Below are 18,464 nucleotides of genomic sequence, written 5' to 3' on the forward strand. Positions count from 1 at the left end.
GTCAGAGGAAGTGTTTTCTGGGCAATTTTTTGGTAATTAGAGTAGAATAATTTTTTGGTAGTTAATTTCTGGTAATTAGAGAAGAATAGAATTGTTTGATGGGAAGGGACCTACAGCCATCGTCTGGGGCAGATGGTGGATGTCAACTGATGGTGGACATCAACTGACAGTGGGAAGTTTTGTTCTGCTTCCACCTCTGCTGCACGAGTAGGAGGATGTTAGTTTCTATTAGCAATCAAATGGCAAAGAAAATGCGGTTATTAAATTTATCGAGCAGCATATGTTCCCTGCTCCAACAGGTTGTGGCAGGAAGGGTGTGAGCATTCTGCATTTGCTCTCTTCCCAAGGGCTGGCTGTGAAGGGTGAAGAGTTTTACTTGCCTGTGTTGGTAATGTGGGGTGGGCACAATGCCTGTGCTTCTTTCCAGTACGGTGATTACGATCCCAACGTCCACAAGCGAGGCTTCCTGGCACAAGAGGAGCTGCTTCCAAAGCGGGTAAGGCTCGGCTGAGTGGAGGAGTAGGTTTCCAAGCCTGGTGGTGTTTTGTGTAACAGAGCCCTTTGCAAAGGTGGTCTCTGTGGGACTGCCTCTGGGGTCTTCCCTGCTTCGCTTTCCTTGGGCTTCCTCACCAGGGCAAACAAACCAAAAAGGTATATTGAGGGAGGAGAATACAATCTCTTTCTGACAGATTTTAATAAAAAGGGAAACAAATGTTTTCTTGGTTTCATCCTGCCTGCATCTCCTGGCTGTGGCCTGGGGTCAGTTTGCCTGTGCCACGTGCCTGGGAGGGCTGAGCCAGCAGCACTGGGTGATCACAGGGTGCAGGGCCGAGTGTGCCCCGCTGAGTCGCCTCTCTTGGGGTTGGACGTGGCGTGGGGAGGGGCTGCTTGGAGCTTGGGTGTTTGTGGCCTGCTTGCTGGCCAAGGAGGCTGTGACAAGAGCAGCGATGTGACCTCTCTGCCTCCCCACCTACCTCAGGTAATAAACCTGTACCAGATGACTCCGGAGATGTGGGAGGAAAGGATAACAGCCTGGTATGCAGAGCACCGAGGCAGAGCAAGGTGAGTGTGTGTCGCAGAGATAGTCAGGGTCAGTCCCCTTGCCTGAGGAGTCACCAGGGTTTGGGAGGCTTGGGCAGGCAATGAATGAGCTCCACTGCTTAATCCCAGCACATCTCTGCAGCAGACTCACGAAGGGCAGAGGGCTTGCTTTGGCTGCTCTGCATGTGCCCTCCTGTCCCCTGGTCACTGACGGGGTCCTCAAGAGAACCCAGGGCTCATGCTCCATAAAGGACCACCCACAGAGGGGCAGGGAGACAGCAGCCCTGCCCGCCTGTGGGGTCAGGGTGCTCTTTGGACCAGGAACAGAAGTGAGGATTCAGACCAATGAGGTGTATTGCTGCCTCCGGTGGTAAAATGCTCCCTGTGGGGGATAAGCCCGAAGTCAGATGGATCTGAAAGAGGGGCCTCCCACCCAGGGATTTCCTCTTTGTGCTTGTGGGATGGGGAGATGGACACAGCAAGGCTTGACGCTCTGCATCTGGCCAGGCAGGCGTCAGCCATTAAGATGCTGGCAAGCTGCAGAGTAGGATTTGCTCTTGGACTTTATTGATCCTGCCAGCAAAGACAGGCTTGACCTGTGCGATACAGACAGTCCAGGCTTTAAAGCCTTGTGAGTACTTAGGATCAGGAAGAGCAGCCATCCCCCGCTCTCTGACCGTGCCAAACATTGTAACGCTGGCCTTTTTTTGTCTGACAGAGATGAAGCTGAAATGGAGTATTTGAAGATAGCTCAGGACTTGGAGATGTATGGAGTGAATTATTTTGCGATTAGGGTGAGTGCAGATCGTGGGTTGTATTTTCTTGCTGGTGTAGCTCACGTGTTAGTCTTCATCTTTCATGCTGCTGTGAGATTGGATGAGTGGAGCCTTGGAGAGCCAGCAGACCCAGGAGATGGCTGCGGTGCGCTGGTGGGAGCCCCTGCTGCAGCGAGCTTCGCTGCTGGCTGCCGGGGAGGCAGAAGCTCTTTTAATGCACAGTGCTGGTGGGTCACTGCTCAGGGCTGGTCGGGGAACCTCATGTCACCTTGTGTCACACCCTCCAAGTGGAATAAAGGGGTTTTCTGCTCTTTTCTTCCCTCCCGTAGAACAAAAAGGGCACCGAGTTACTCCTTGGAGTTGACGCCTTGGGTCTTCACATTTATGACCCAGACAACAGGTTGACCCCTAAAATCTCCTTTCCGTGGAACGAGATCCGGAATATCTCATACAGCGATAAAGAGGTATGGATACATCTCCCCTCTTCCCTGAGAGCAGTAAGAACACGTTTGCGATTTGAAATAATTTCTCTTAGCTTCTGTCTGCTGCGCTTGCTATCACCAGCTTAGCTAAGGGCAGCTCCGCTTTGCCAGCTGAAATCTTAATTCCAAGCCTTTCTGAAACCTTTCGGGAGTGGGTGTACAAGAGGTCACGCGGGAGCTGTCCTCCCGTTTGGCTTTAGAGAACGTTCAAACCCGCTGTGTAATTTTTCTTTTTTTCAAAAACCGAAATGCTGCTGATGTGCTTAAGCCCAAGTACCAAAGCTCAGAAGTTGAGATCTCTGCTTTACTGTCTGTATTATGGTGTATATCACTGTGTGCACGTACTGCGTTATGAAATGCAGTGAGATGTATTCCTGACGAGAGGAGCTCTCTCCGTATTGTTACATCATCTTGAATTTCCAGGCTGCTGGGCTTAGCGTGGTAGCTGGAGTCTTTTTAGGAAGTTGAGTGATAAAAGCCTGCTATTGCATAGGTATTTATTAAATCCAGGGCATAAATGTGAATCTTCCGAATCATTGGCCGCCAAACCTAGCTGAGAACAGCAGGGAATTGGCTGTGGAGAGGAAACTGCCCTGCTCAATTTTCAGTCCGTGAGAGCTGCTTAAAGAAAAGCAGCTGTCTTTATGGTAAGGAAGAAAATTAACCTCATCAGATATTGTTTTCTGATCTAAACATGATATTGATTGGGGTAGAAGCTAAAGGTTTCTCATCAGCTGCATTTATTGCATGTCTTGTGAAGTTTTGTAAGAAGTAAGGCCATGCTGGAATTCTCTTCGCTTGTTTTACTCCTTAAAAATAAAAGCTTCACCACTCTGCAAAGCAGCCCAGTACTGAGTGGCTTTTGAAGGCTTTCCTCCCCGTGATACGTGAGTGCAGTGGCGGCTGTCTGATCAGGCCAGGCCTCAAAAATCTGGGGACTGAAGCCTCCATAAGCAGGCCTTGACTGAGACTGTAATAGAGCTTTCTCTTGGGGGAAAGGGCTGCCACCTTCCGTCAGATCAGTCGCCTCTGTAATAAGACGGCCACAAGGAGACCTGACGTGATAGTAACCAGGCTTAATAGCTGGGTACAACAGCTACATGAACGCAACAGAGGGGTTTAATCCATCCTAACAAAGGTTGACTCTTTACGTGGAACTGAAATTCCTCTCCTGGCGTATTCCTGCGGTTGCTTTCCGTGGCTGGTGGGAGTTCTGCCCGAGCCTGGGTCCAGGGACATTCACGCATGTCTGCCTGTGGGAAAGTCTTTAAAGATTGGGTCTTAAACTGACAAAACAGAATGCCGCTGGGGCGGGCGTGGCTGAGCCCTTTTGGGCAGTACGGTGTATTGACGAACACACGTACTCGCATGGGCACGGACTCCTGCTCCAGCACTGTCTCTTCAGCCGGGTGTTTTTGTAGTGTGTGTGGAGTGATGGAATAGACACTTGCCTCCTGAAAAATGGGGTGTTGCAGAGCGCTCCATCTCTTCCAGTATCCTTTTGTTAGTTTGGAGTATTCCCTCTGTCTAGGGGCTGTCTTACTGAAACTTGAGCCTGGCAATGCCACCTGTATCCTCTTGAGAGACCCGCTGTGGGGAAGCTTTCTGGAGAGGGTAAACACAGGCTGTGGTTACAGCTGTTCCACTGGCACACGGAGCATTAAACCAACTTAGAGCGAGGGAGTAATATTATATTAATATAAAGACTTGCAGAGCAAGTCTCGTGAGACAGCTGCCTTCTGGAGAACAAAATGGATGGAAAATCCTTTTGGGAGCTCTTGCAAGCGGAAGCATCAACGGAAAGGGTGGCAGCTCCTGTTGCTGCGTCCCTAACGTAACATCCCTGCCATCCATCAGGCAGCCGAGCGGGTTCTTCCACCGGTCTGAAGTGTCATGAGTTTCCGCTGTACCTTCTCGGTTCTCTGCAGCTGCCAGGAGAGCAGTGCCTTGCCTTTCCTCAGGGGTTGCGGAACTGTCCCTGCCCTCTGCAAAGTGCCCTGCCGAGGAGGCCGGCTGACGGGCGCTGTGGTCTGCAGGTGGGCAGCACTCCCATGGCTGCTGCACGGCACTTGTGTCTTTCTGAGCGGGGGAACAGTTGTCTCCTTGGTTGCTTTTGATACCAGTTCTCTCGCTTGGCTAAGAGCCACGGGGACAGCTCTCAGCCTTGTTTGTCTGACACTGCTGACCTCCTCCGAGCCAATGCTTTCAGTAAGACTTTTATAGCTGCGTTTTTATTAAATGCACTGCTCTCTGATAACTCTCTCCCTCTTTATTTTTTCCTTTTCAGTTTACCATTAAGCCGTTGGACAAAAAGATTGATGTTTTTAAATTCAATTCATCAAAGTTGCGTGTGAATAAGCTGGTAAGTCTACAGACAGAGTAATTTTGATAGCCTGCAGCAGTACTTTCTGCCGGCAGTACAGACAATGTCCTCCTGGGGCTTCTCCTTCAAGCAGGCAGAGTGTGCTGGCCTGGCTGGGCTGTAGGTGGGGTTTGGTACAGCAGCAACCCCTCTGTTGTAGCCTCTAGGAGAGAAGGGGAAGCTCAAGCCAAGCTCCTTCACAGAACCTCTTTCCCCTCCCCTGTTTCTGTGCTCCCTTGCTGAGCCCTGGGGTTGCAGATGACCTGCACGGCCGAAGCACTGAGTAAGTAAAACCTTCTCATGACCCCCATCTTTGCCCCAGATCCCCTTTCTTCTCCTGTGGACCTTTTCTGTTCTGTCCTGTGATGTAGATCTCCCTGTTTTGGGGTGCACTGGTCACAGAGTCGCAGTCCGGGCTCTTCCTAGGCTGGTCCCTTCTGAGGATGCTCTCCTTGTACAGGGATGGAGTGGGCTATGTTGAGCTGTTCTGTTCAGCGTCTGTGGTAGGGACCAGTTTTAGCTAATGTTCTGGATTTGGTAACTGGGGGAGCTTTGACACAGATCCTGTAGTAGCTGTGCACCCTCATTAAGTCGCACGAGGGACCTTTGCTCTCCTGTACTTTGTGTGCCATAGGGAGGTGGGGCATCCTGACAGAGGCCTCATTCATGGCACTCATCAGGTTCGTAGTGCTGCAGCTCCTCTGACTCCAGAGAAGTAATTTGTGACTTGCGAAATGGAAGATGGGCATGTGAATCAGTCCTTTAGAAAAGAATATCAGCTGACAAGCCTGCTTTTATCACTGAAAAGAGCTTTCACTCTTCTGTGTGCCCACCGCTTTGCAAACCCTCCTCTAGTGTTGCCCCTCCTCTACTATTGCCTGCCTCCTCCTTGAGTACCCGAGGAAGCCACACTGGTGCTTGAAACCCTTCAGCAAAGGTGTCTGAAGATACCAGGGAAGTTTTTGATAACCCTTGATAACCCTTCTATTTGTCCAAGATGGAAAGTGGTTTTCCTTTTTTTTTCCTCACTCTCAATGCCCAAAAGAACAGCGAGAACCAGAGAACAGGTCAGAGCTGTAGAAGTCTCTTTGTTTCATTATTTGGCCTCATGCCTTTTTAGGACTGGTAAAAACGTTGCCAGAACCGTGCTGTGCTGGATACACAGAGAATTGGTCTCCCCAAGGAGCTGCTAGGCCAGGAGCTGGCGTTTGGTACGGGACTTGGCTGTGCCGTGGCTCCCTGCCCCTCACAGGGCTCTGAGAGCTTGTAAGGTTTGGGATCAGTGGGTGGAAGTGCTTACAAGCACCAAACCAAAGCAGTTCTAGTGGGTTTGTGTGTCAAGAATACAAACCACCTCATTGTCATCACGCGTACAGCTGTTTCTCTCCGTTCTTCACCCCTGACTGGAACAGATCCTTCAGCTGTGTATTGGAAACCACGACCTCTTCATGAGGAGGAGGAAGGCAGACTCTTTGGAGGTCCAGCAGATGAAAGCTCAGGCCAGGGAGGAGAAAGCGAGGAAGCAGGTGAGAGACACCTTGTTTAACTAGACCGTGAGCCAAAATCAGAAACACAAATGAACTCGGGGAGGAACTGTCTCCAGAATGACATCAGGCACATGGAGCAGCTTTGAGGGACGGTTCAGCTGAACATCTCTTTTTAGTAGCCAGTTCCCACCTTGCCAGCCATTCTCAACTTGGCTCTGCAGGTGGATGGCAGTCTGGCAGCTCGAGTCCAGCCCCACATGCCAGAGCAAAACTGGGAGGAGGGGAGGGAAGGGCTGATCTGGGTGTCCTGCAAGTGCATGCGTCTTCTCTGCCTCGGTTTATGCCCGGGCGCCGTAGCTGGGAGGGTGCGGTACATTGGGGTAGTTGCTTGTAATTAAAGCAGGGGCTGTGAGGGGGAGCTGTGCTTTGCTGTAGTTCTTCATCTCGTTTTCTAATTACATGGTGATGGAATGCGCGCCGATGTTTCGGGGCGTGCAGCCTGCATGCTAATTTGGTGCTGGCCTCCTTTATCTGCCGCAGGCCAGCCCAGGCGGCAAAAACGGCTCTTTGGAGGCAGCAGCATGTAGCCGATGAGCATATATCAGTAAATTAGATTGCATGAATCATTGTTTTCTGCTTGTAGACCTTTTCTACTCGCTGAAACCTGCACAGCTAATCTGGGTCCTAGCGCTTAGAATATCAATGTCCCTTTCGCAGTAAAGCCACTAGATAGCAGCAGAAGAAACCGAAGCAGCCACTTGCACCCTGGAGAGCATTATGCTCAAGGGACTGCTAAGTCAATGGATTCAAGCATGTGCATGGTGCAGGAGTTGGGGTTGAGGCGCTCCGCTGGCCTGGAGATGTGATGGGGCTTGTCCTGCAGGCACCTCCAGAAGCAGTTCTCTGCCCCGTAGCTTGTGGGGTGGCAGGAGGGGACAGCACGTGAGTCGCTACGAGGGTAACCAGGCCAGCTCCTCTGGGGAAGAGGGGCTTTTTGCTTCCCACAGGGATTCCTCTGATCAGTAAGGAGTTGGCATTAGCAAAGCAAAAGGTCCTCCTTAGAAGGAGCAGCGTGGCGTCCAAGCGCTGGCGGCTTCAGGGACAGGTTGTGCAATCTTGTGAGGTTTTGGTGTGTTTGAACACGGCCAGCAAGAGCTGAGATCTTGTGCTTAGTTGGACTGCTGGGAGAGGTGAGGGAGGTGACTCACAGGCAGTGAGAGCAAGCAGAAGCTTCTCGTTTCGCATAAGGTCCCAAATCCAGAGCTCTTGTGCTCTGTGGGTAGGGTCAGGCTCCTGCTTGGGTTGGCTGCCCTCTCCCGAGCTCACTGCCGTGCTGTCTCGCCTGCTGTCTCCTCCCTCCCCAGGATTCACTGTCGTTAACTGGTTCCAGATAGTCTTTTTATATTGGGAATCCTTGTTAATGGAAGTCCTGAGTGGGATGGAGATTGTAATGATAATTAATGAGGGGAACCTTTAATAGAAGGAAGCAGAGCCGTTAGAGCAGTGGGCGTCCCACTTCCAGAACGCAGCTGGTGTCCAAGGAGCGGCGAAATGTGTCTTGTTGCACTTATTTCCCTTATTAAACCCAGCAGGTGGCCTGTGCAGTGCTGCGAGTCCTTGCTGTGGCGTGGATATTTATAATGCACCCATCTCTGTTGTACTGGAGTGCTTGAACTTGGTGTGTTAATCAGCCCGATGGCTCCCTTTGGGCGCTTGGCTTGCAGAGAGGCAGTTGTTGGGCACGCTCTGTCTGCACAACACTCTCAGCATCTTCTGGGAAGAGGTAGCAGGATTCTGGTGGGCTGTCTCAGCGCACCCCTCCTCCTCTTCCCCTCCTGGAAAAGCATTGCTGTTTCCTGCAGATGGAGCTGGAGGGAGAGAGTTTGTGTTTTTCAGAATTGATAGGGGTGGTTGCGCCCTTTGCAACTTCCCCTATAAATGAGTAGATGTGAAGTTTCCAGCCTCCTGGGTTAGGTCTCTGATCAAAAGTAGAAGCTATCCACGTCCTTCAAGCTCCCGCCTTGCGGTGTGTCTGTTTTCAATGTTTTGAAGGTGCCCTCAGACTGCCCTTAAGCCCAGCCCTGCCTTCAGTTTTGCTTGTTGTAAAAAACCCAAGGCAGAGCCGGAGCTCTTGGGACCCTGCTTGCCTGAGTCAGCCGTAGGAGGGAACTGTGCAGGGACGTAGTCACCTGCAGGCAGCTTGTGGGGCAGCGCTGTGGGTGACTGCCTGATCAGAGGGAAGGGAACTGTCTTGGGAATGGTTCTCTTCAAGGGAGCAGGGTGCATCATATCCCCCCTGTTTATTGAAGTTCCCTGTGTTGATAAGCAGAAGGAGGCAGCAGTGCAGCCCTGTGCTCTATCCTCCACGTAGCAACCCTTTCTCATGCTGTGGAAAGCCTTCATACTTCTCCTTGCTTTCACCAACACCTTTTTCCCTAGATGGAACGGCAGCGCCTGGCCCGAGAGAAGCAAATGAGAGAAGAAGCCGAGAGGACAAGGGATGAGCTGGAGAGAAGACTGATGCAGTTAAAGGAAGAGGCAACGATGGCCAATGAGGCTCTGGTGAGACTCTAGGAGGTTGTTTCCTGAGGCACTGCAGCTGTTCTGCGCCCTTTCCACCACTGAAGCATTTTAGGAAGGACGCTGTGACTGTCCTATGGCTGTCCTCAGACTGCTGCGGGTGGACAGTGATGGGGAGGCTGGATGAGGTTGATTCCAGCCTGCTGGCCTGCTGTGGCAGGAGCACAACAGAGGATGGTTTTGGACAGAGCCTGGGCACATCCAGGTCTTGGCTGCAGAAGGCTGCAGACTTTCATGGAAGGGAGGGACTCGATGGGCCGTGCAGAATGAGCAGCTCAGGGTCCTGCTCTGGGGTTTGTAAGCACATTTGGGGAAACGTTGAGTGTGCTCAATGGCTTAATGTGCCTTAATTCTCAGATGCGGTCTGAAGAGACAGCAGACTTGCTGGCTGAGAAGGCTCAGATCACGGAGGAGGAGGCCAAGCTCCTGGCTCAGAAAGCAGCTGAGGCTGAACAGGAGATGCAGCGAATCAAAGCCACAGCCATCCGGACAGAGGAGGAGAAGCGACTGATGGAACAGAAGGTGCTGGAGGCAGAGATGTTGGCACTGAAAATGGCGGAGGAGTCGGAGAGGAGGTCAGAGGGTACAACCTTGCAGCTGCCTCTGCTTTGCTTTCCAACCCCCTTCTGACGTAGCTGCGTGAGTTGCTCCTATCTTGAGTTAGCCCAGCCAACGGTTTGCTGTGAGCCCTTGGCCTCCTGTGCACTTACAACAGCACATGGCCCCAGGGCTCAGCCAGTTTCTCTCTCTCCATCTCGCAGTTTGCCACAGCTGGGCTGTCCCTGAGTGGGAAACAGCACTGGTAGAGCAGTGGTGGCCCTCATCTTTCCCTGAATTGGGCTGGAGACCCTTCTCTGAAGCCTTCTTTAGGAGAGATACTGTGGTGAGAGCAGCAGGGAAAGGGCCTGTCAGCTACTAGGGGAGAAGGTGCCATGGTCCTTGGCCCTCTGCCTTCCACGCCCTGACAGAAGCAGAGGAAGCCAGCACTACTTTTGGGTGATTCCTGCAAACACCCATCTCTGCCATCTCTGAAGTATTTGACAACATTAATAATACTTGTTTTGTTTTGTTTTCTTCTGGCTGGTAGATCTACACTCCCTGTTTTCTTTTATTCCTCTGTTTACCTCTCAGTTGTTTAGCCCTTCTCACCAGTCAGGAGGTCTCTCTTTCAGGCTAGCCTTGAGGTCTCCCTAGCTCCTGGGGTCCTTGTTTCTTGTCAAAAGTGGTGTTTCCATCCTCTTGACACCAGAGCCCAGGTCCCACAGTGTATTTGGTAGTGAGCAAGTAAAAGATCATCCTTGTTTCCTTCCAACCGATTACTCCTTTCCGTGGGAGAGCTTGCTTGGTGTCAGCCGTTCTGCTTGGATGAACGCTGCCTGTGTCCCATTCCTACTTGCCTTGGTCTCTAGTCTGAGAAGTCTCCACTCAAATTTCAGTCTGGCAGAGAAAGCTTCCCCCCCTCCTTTGGCTTCCTCCTTGTCAGGGGTGTCCTCCTTGAGGCTCAAGGGTAAATAGTAGCTTTAGAATTGCTGGGACCTGCAAGCAGGTAAACCTGTGCAATCTTGGCTGCTTTTTCCTTTTGAATATGGTAAATAATTGTTAGTAGATGCTAACTTGCCAGAAAACTGCCTCTCCTGCTGCAAGTCTGAGCTTAACTTCTGAAGCTGTTCTCCACATTCTGGCATTGTGGCACATTTCTCCAGCCCTTGGCCTTGCTCACTGATGCTCACACAGAGCCTCTGTCAGAGCTGCCCTTCTCTGGCTTGGATTTTTGTGCTCATTAAAATGTCACACGTGTCAGGGGTCCTGGCGTTTCCCTTGCTCAAATGATTTCTTAGTTTAGGTCTTGTTGCGGGACAAATATCAGCCTCTTCTGCACCTCCGCTATAATCCTGCTTCTCCATCTTCTCATACCTCTCAACTTCAATCTGATATTTGCCATTTGCTCTTTTTCTTTGCAGGGCAAAGGAGGCCGATCAGCTAAAGCAAGACCTTCAGGAGGCTCGCGAGTCTGAGCGGAGAGCAAAGCAGAAGCTTTTGGAGATCACCAGCAAGTCATCCTACACAGTAAGCGTTCTGTGGTGCAGTCCCCAGTTCCTAGCTGGTGAACGTGCCCTCCTCTGTAGCCTGGCAGAGTCTTTTATCTCCATCCCATCAGTGGAGGGCTGTGAGCTCCGTCATTGCTACAAGAGCAAGGGAGCTGCTGGTGACATTAAAGGCAGCAAATTTTAAACCAATTTACCCATCATGTCAGATCCATGCTTTGCTAGCATGTGGGGAACGCACCAGCTCAGCAACAGCCTTTAAAATAGGGTTAAATACTTAGGAAATGGAGGATGTCCGTATTGTTAGGTGGGATAAACATTGTTCAGAACCTGTAAATTCATTTTTGGGGCATAAACTGGACACTGTGCCTCTGTGTGCTGGAAAAAAACTTCCTTGAAGGGAGATTATTCCATAATTGCCCATTAAGAGGATTTCACACCTGCCTCTGAAGCATCTGGTCCTGGTTGCTGCCGGGGACTGAAGTGCCAGACTAAATGACCAGTGCTCTGATCCGTCTGGCAGTTCCTTTCCTCAACTTCGCTAATTGTGCTGCAGGGCCTGCAAAACCCATCATGTGCTCCCCTCCCCACAGCTCCCACCTGCCACAGCCACCAGTTCGGCTGCCTTGCTGGCCCGAGGGGCGAAGGGGGGAAGAGCTCATCGGCTTCAGAAATAAACTCAACAGACGTATGTGGAGGTTATTGGCCTGTTGAGTACGGAAGTTTTAATTTCTACCTGCAGACTCCTTCCCTGCTCCTCTGGAAGCTTTCGAGGAGCAGACTGAAGACAGCTTGAGATGAAGTAACTTTTCATCCTGATTCTCTGAAGTTCCCTGCAGAAATGTTCAGAAGCTTTTAAAAATGACAGTGATGGAAAATAGTCAGGTGCTCTTAGCTGTGGGACACTCAGCCAAGTGCCAGCTGCCTCGGTACTTTATAAAGCTTAGCTTTGGAGTGCTCCTTATTTTACAAGTCACTAGGTGTTTGGGATCCACCAGTTCCTTAGTTCTGGGTTTCACTTGTGCACAGGGTGGAGCATCCTCATTGAAACTCTGCTGCACGGCTACGTCAGCATTGGCATTTGGGCAGCTCTTCTGTCTCTCTTCCCTCGTGTTACTGTGTCCATCCTTGGTCAAGCCAGCAGAACCCCAGCTAGCGAGCCCTTCAGCCTAAATCCCCATGCCTACGCTGGTGGGCAGCCACCTTGGCTGTGTCCCTGCCTGTGGAGTTAAAGCCTCATTAGTGAGAGTGTTGTAGGGTTGCATGGAGCTCTGCTCCACCCCTCCAGCTACATCTGCCTGGAGGCAATCCACACAGGACTGCCTTGTCCAGACACCGGGCGCTGCATCCTCTCTTTTCCCTGAAGAGCCTTGGCCTTCCTGACATGGCTGCCAGTGCCAGGAGGGAAGGGGACATGCTTTTTTCCTCCCTGGTTAGGTGGCGGGGTCGCCTCCTGCGGCTGCTGCTCCTCCTGCCCCTCTCGTAGCCCGCACTGCATCGCACAGGCTCAAGGGCCGTTGTTTCCCAAGGTCAGGAGGATGCACATGTGACTGTTGCGCCCATATGCAGGTGACAACACCTTGCTGGCCCTTCCAGCCCGTTACGCTGGTCTCGCTTCTCCCTTCCCCTGTGGCCCCTCTCATCGCTCTGCTGTGTGTGTGTTTGGGGCAGAGATGTGCTGAGGTCCTGTTCCTGCGTGCTGCTCCAAAGAGCCGGGTTCAGGCGAGCCTGCCTCCCCCGCCAGCGCCCAGAGGCACCCGGCAGGCGAGCGCAGCCCAGGGGAGGGAATGAGCCCCGGGCAGCCTGAGGGATGAAGCGGTTTGGCAAGCTGCTGTTGGGAGGTTCTTGTCCCTCAGGTGAACGGCAGCTCTGCCAAAGGGTGCACAGTTCCAGCTCCTCTCTTCCTTAATGAGGCTGTAATGCTGAGCTGCTTCTTTTCTGTGGTCCCAGTACTTGTGCCATGTCCTCCCCTGACACTGGGAGCTAGACAGGGCTTCTCTCTGGGAGAGCCAGAGCAGGAGAGGAAGAGGGGAGTGGATGGTTGTGTGGCAGAAAAGTCTAGAAACAGTGATTTGTTTTCTTGCAACTTCCCAGCCTCCTATCCTGGTCCTTTAAAGCTTGTTGGAGTGTCTTTTTAGTCCTTGGAGCCCAAGCTGTTTTTGTGATGAGACCTGTAGGTGATGCATGAGAAAGGGGATGTGAATCTGAGTCTCAGGCCGTCAGGGCTGGGAGAACAATTCATTCTTTACTGACTTGGCAACAGCTCTTTGCCTCCTTCATTGTCCTTCAGGTGCCACTCATGGCAAGACTAAAAGCAGTCATCTCTTCTCTCATCCTCTTCAAGTAGTAAGGGGCTGTTTTGGGCTTGCCCAAAGTCTTGAGCGGCAAAGTAAAGGCAGTGGCAGCAACAGGAGGAGCTCCCCTTGCGGGGGAAGCCTCATGACATGACTTGTTCTGTGCTTCCTCTGTATCGTCTGTATCGCACACTCTGTGCTCCGGAGGGATGACCGCTGTCAGCATGGGGCCTGCAGCTATTAACTGCAGGAGATTGCTTTAATGCAGTAACAGGGTTATGCGATTTGTTCCAGGTGAGGAAACACATAAGGGAAAAGGTCTGTCTCCCCTGTGTCATCCTGTGTCCCAGTGACACCCCGTGTCCCCTGGATTAAAAATCTCTGCGCCTTGTGCAAGACTTGCCCAGGATTATTCCAAGTGGCAGGGAAATGCTTTGCTCCAGACACTAAGCCCACGCCTTTGAAAGCCCTCAGCATGCTCTTCGCTCTTCCCTTACTCCTCCTCCCTGCTGCTGCCCTCTGACATCTCCACCAATTTTTTGTTGCTTCATGAAAGGGCGGTGCTGAGGAAAGGAGAGGAAGAGGCTGTAGTAACCCTGACAAATTGGCCTCTGGACTTCATGATTGCAGCAACTAAAATTCCTGCTCAGCTGTCACCACTGCTGCTGTCTGGGTTTTTTTTAAACAAAACCCAACAAGCTTGTGCTGAAAAAAATTGCTAAAGGTTGGTTGAAGGCTGGCAGGCTGGTTCTGATGATCCTAGCTCCCCAACATGGCAGAGACCGTAGAACCTCACGTGGGAAGGGCTTTGCAAACACCTGCATGCCTTATGGGGAAGGGAGGTGAATGTCGATGTGATGGGAATGTTTAAATCAGTCAAGTGCTTTGGCAGACCTGTCCCCTTTGAGACTGGAATTTAGGTACTCAGCTGTCCCTTTCAGCACCTGCTCCAGAATTAATGTAGCTGCGTTCTGTGCTAGTGGCCATCGCAAAGGAGAGTAAGAAATTGTGTTTCCGTGTCGTGTGAGTCCACCTCACCTGTGATGCCGCAGCCAGACCAAGCAGGGCAGTTTTGTGTGCCGCCTTGTTTATGCTCGTACTAAGCGTTTGCGTTCCAGTGTTGCCTCTGCAGGGTAAACGAAATGTCGTCCCTCGCAGGTTTGTCCAGCTGAAGAGTGAGCAGGGGCCAAGCCCCGGCTGTTGGCCAGTTCCAGGCTGGCAGTGAGGGGAGAGGCAGGTTATTATGCAGAGTAAATCTGTCACCGCCCTGGCGCTAGCAGTTCTTGTTGAAGTGGAGCTAGCTGCAAACAATCCCTGAAGTGTCCCAAGTAGGAGAAATGCAGGAAAGAAATAACCAGCTGAAGCTCAAGACCTCATTGTTGGGGCAGGTGCCCTGAAGCCATCTCACCAGGTTTTGGTGCGTGCTGCCAGAGCAGCCTGTCTCTGCAGCGCTGGCTCCTGCCGCCCCCAGTCCAGGCTGCTTTGGGCACATCGTTTTCCGTACAGGAATCCCTTAAAGCAAGAAGGAGCATCTAGCACAGAGGCGGGTGAGCGTTTGGGTGCTGGGTTGGCAGAAGTTCTGGCTCAGATCCACGCGCAGTCTGCCGCCTGAAGCTGCTGTGCTATCCTTGACACGAGCTACTGCTTGCGACCTTCTCTAACCTATTGTAAGAGGAGAGTGATGATTTGAGTCAGGATGCTTTTCCTCTGCTGGTAATGATCCCATTTATTAGAGGTGTGACTGAGAGAAGGGTCATTTTTTTAGGGGAAGATAAAATCTGAGGGCCTGGCAGTGTGTGTCAGTGGGGGATATCACAGCATTTTGCAGGAGGAAGAAAGTCCCACATCCTTGCTGAGGTGCAATATGGGCAACTCCCTGTGTTACCTCTGCGCTTCCAACTGAATCTAGCAGTGGTTCCTAAACACTTGGAACTGTAAATTACTGTGAAGAGAAAAATGTATCGTTGCATCTCCACAGACCTTACTGAAATTGCATCCCAAGTTAACCCTTGGGGTCACGTTGTTCTGTGCTCACCCTGTGGGGAGAGGGGGAGTGCAGGGCTCCGCTGTCACTCACATCCCACGTTGCCCCTGTTCACAGCTTCCACTTTCTAAATTTGCTTTAATGTTAAATAGCTGTCAGGTGTCTCCCAAATGGCAGCTTCTGTCTGGCGTTGTTTTAAGTGGCACAGCAGTGATAAACCCCAGTTTTTGCAAAGTTTTGTCGGTAGGTTCTGAAGGCAGGTGGTGTTTTGTCTCCTCTTTACTGCTGGAAAGAGTGGGGTCCCAGGGGAGCAATAGTTCTGAATGGAAGGACAAATTGGGAATCTTCAGGCCGATCTGGTGCTTGGGACACTGGGCTTCTGCAGTGCCTTGGAGTGCTTGCTGTCTTCTGTGTTAAAAGATCACCAGCTGAAAAAGAGCCTCGTAATCTGCTCTCCAGAAGCTTTGCAGCTGGTTCAGACAAAGGGGGTCGAAGGCTGTGTTGCCTCAGGAATGCACGTGCCCCTTCCCTTTCCCTGAGCAAATGATGCGACCCTGCCAGCTCAGTGCCACTGCAAGGTAGAATACACCCAGCTCCAAGAAGAGTGTGTTACCTGTGTGAGTAGCAGATCAGGACCCTATTGCAGCATTAATAAGTAGCACCTTTTACCACATACTTAGGTGTTGCTCTGATTTTACCTCTGTGTTGCAGAACATTTGCTGTGGGAACACTTTTGTGGCCTGAAGTGATGGTTTTGCACCCTCTCTCTTTAGCAGTCCATGAACTCGAGTACAACTGCGCTGCCTACCGACCTGCCGAGCTTCAACCTCATCAGTGAGAGCCTGTCCTTCGACTTCAAAGATACAGACATGAAGAGGCTTTCCATGGAAATCGAGAAAGAGAAGTATGTGGCATGCATCTGGGCTGGGCCAGGGCTGGGATTTGTGCCTCGGTTGCAGTGGGAGGAATTACACCAGAGCTGGATGCCACCTTTACGCACCAGACAAGCACCAATGTGAGGGGAAGCGGGCATAAGTCCTTTGGGCTTGCATTTACCAGATCGTTAGTAGCTCAGCCCCAAGCATGATGTAGCTGCTGGTTGATGACTTCTCTGAGTGAGATCTGGTGTTACTGATGCATCCCTGCTGCCTGCTTAAAGGTGCGTTGAAGCACGCTGAGCCCTGCACCAGTCGGTTCCTCTCTGTATGGTACACCTAGCTCTTGGTTAGGCTTGCATGGACTGTGTTGGTAGAAAGAGTTAACAGCAGTCTGACTGCTGGTGCACTGAACCGCTGTGCTTGTGCACTTGCAGTGTGTCCAGAGGATGTAAAGATAGTGGGAGTCTGTGCTAAGGTCCTGCCTTAGGGCTTTAACCCCTTTTTCTTGGAATCTGTGTCATGTTTCTATATAAAAAGTGTGCGCAAGCAAGTTTGGATGTGATTGCGAGCTTTGATCTTGTGTTTTCCTGAGGGTGTAAGTGCAGCCTTCAAAATGACAAATTTAGCAGAAATCAAAGCAGATCAGATTTTAATCTCTGTAGTAATAACATGCTTTGTTCATTGATTGGGTAGTAGATCAAAGCTAGAAGGGCTCTGCCATAGCACTCCGGCCAAATCTTCCTGGGGCTGGAATGCAAGGCCCCTGGATCCCAGAGGGCGGTTTGTTCTGCCTCCGCTGAGTACCCTCTCCCATGCGTGGAATAACGGCCCGCTGTGCTAGAGATGGAGGTTAAAAACTTTTCCTTAAAGCTGGAAGGAGAAAGAGAGAAGCTGAAAATAACAGGATAGTTCCTGGTTCTGTACCCAGGTTGCTAACTAGGTCATCCCACTCTCCTAAGCAGGAAGAGCTTGGCTCTGCCAAATGCTGGAAGTAATAACATACTTCCACTGACTTCTCTGGGCCTGTTTGTGTACCTCGGATGCTGAGATAAACCCCAGTACTAATTTTGGCACTTTGAAAAGCCTTCTGTTAGTCTGCTGGTACTTCAACCTGGGTCTCAGTGTTTAATCACAACCATGAGGCTGGCGTGGTGTGATTTTTCTCCAGTTAATGCTTCATCGTGGAAGGAAGTTAGGGCCAAGTCCTGAGAACGGCTGGGTTTGGGTTTTTCGCTTCCTTTCTTTTTTTGGGACACCTTTCTCTCTCCCAGGGATGCTGTGTGTCTAAAAGACACCTGGTATTTTGGGGGCAGTGCTTGCTCCCATGTGGTTTATAAGCTAAATCCCTCTAAAATGTGAGAAATCAGTACATCAGGGTCCTTCCTTCCTGGAAGGATTCGTGCCTTTTCATTTGTGAGCTGGGTTTTAGAGAGGGTGCAGTGAAGCAGAGCAGCACTGCTTAAACTGCTGTCATGTAGACTGAAACAGCATCGTGTTAACCTATGGCATGGTGCAGCTTCACTCAGAAATGGGGAGACTAAAATATCATCCAGCAGCATTAGTGTGGCTTTATTTTTTTCTAGTAACATAACTTACAGCTTTGTTCTTGGGTCAGCTGTCTGGATCCTCTTTTTAAGAATGAACAAATCCGTGCTCGGAGTAGTTTATTATGCTGCAAACTGATGTGGTCAGCTCCACACACCAGAAGTGACAAAGAGAAGGTTTTCCTCTTATAATTCTATTATCAGCTGCTCACGGTATCATGTCACTGCGTGCAGCTGGCCAGTACTAACCCAGGACTCTTGTGTGTGCCAGGGTAGAGTACATGGAGAAAAGCAAGCACCTGCAGGAGCAGCTGAACGAGCTGAAGACAGAAATCGAGGCACTGAAGCTAAAGGAGAGAGAGACAGCTCTGGATATATTGCACAACGAGAATGCCAGCCGAGGCAACAGCAAGCACAACACTATTAAAAAGGTATCGGAGGGCTCCAGTTTGTATCTCGCCTGATGAAATCCTTTAAAAACAGCAATGAAATAACCTTGCCGTTTGGTTTAGAATTTGCATGAGTTGTTATAATAAAATTGTTTGATCTAGGCTTTCTTCCCCGGCTGCTTAGCTTTGAACCAGGGCGCGGAGAGTTTCAGCTTCCAGTGGCTCCTGGTTCATATTTGCCACAAGCAAGCCTTGTCTCTTCAGTGTGTCCAAGGGGATGCGAAGGTCTCGAGGTTTGAAGGCCTTGCTGAACCTTAACAAAAGCTGTACAGGGATGCTGTTAGAAGGGATCTGCTACCCGAGTGACCCCAGGAGCAGAAAAGCCCTCCCTGCCTCTTGCAACCATTCCCGAAAGGCATTGCAAGGGAGCAGGTCTTGAGCCTGGCTGGGCAAAACCACTCCTGACTTACAGGCCCTCAGCAGAAAAAGCTGAAAGCCTCGTCCTCGCTTAATCTGTTTTCTAGTAACCTGTAGTGCAGCTGCAGACACTAACAGCAAAACCTTTTGCTAGCAGGGTGTGTGTGGGGTGTCTGCTCCCAGTG

General features: G+C 51.0%; 1 protein-coding gene across 7 annotated transcripts in view; it reads left to right on the plus strand.

Annotated features, from left to right (window-relative positions):
• NF2 (NF2, moesin-ezrin-radixin like (MERLIN) tumor suppressor) overlaps positions 1-18,464 on the plus strand; it is a 47,557-nt gene that overhangs the window by 18,072 nt on the left and 11,021 nt on the right. For 5 of the 7 annotated variants that reach the window (XR_010375357.1, XR_010375358.1, XM_064466732.1 and 2 more), the window contains exons 5-15: positions 428-496; positions 980-1,062; positions 1,760-1,835; positions 2,147-2,281; positions 4,587-4,661; positions 6,074-6,187; positions 8,588-8,710; positions 9,086-9,303; positions 10,690-10,795; positions 15,825-15,955; positions 17,745-17,904. Coding sequence is in view for 5 of the 7 variants with exons in the window: in XM_064466732.1 (XP_064322802.1) it covers positions 428-496; positions 980-1,062; positions 1,760-1,835; positions 2,147-2,281; positions 4,587-4,661; positions 6,074-6,187; positions 8,588-8,710; positions 9,086-9,303; positions 10,690-10,795; positions 15,825-15,955; positions 17,745-17,904 (1,290 nt within the window). In the remaining 2 variants the exon portion in view is untranslated. The remainder of the gene's footprint in view (positions 1-427; positions 497-979; positions 1,063-1,759; positions 1,836-2,146; positions 2,282-4,586; positions 4,662-6,073; positions 6,188-8,587; positions 8,711-9,085; positions 9,304-10,689; positions 10,796-15,824; positions 15,956-17,744; positions 17,905-18,464) is intronic. The other 2 variants (XM_064466733.1, XM_064466730.1) reach the window with 1 other exon arrangement.

Source organism: Phalacrocorax carbo, chromosome 15 (genome assembly GCF_963921805.1).
Source record: "Phalacrocorax carbo chromosome 15, bPhaCar2.1, whole genome shotgun sequence".
NCBI lineage: Eukaryota > Metazoa > Chordata > Aves > Suliformes > Phalacrocoracidae > Phalacrocorax > Phalacrocorax carbo.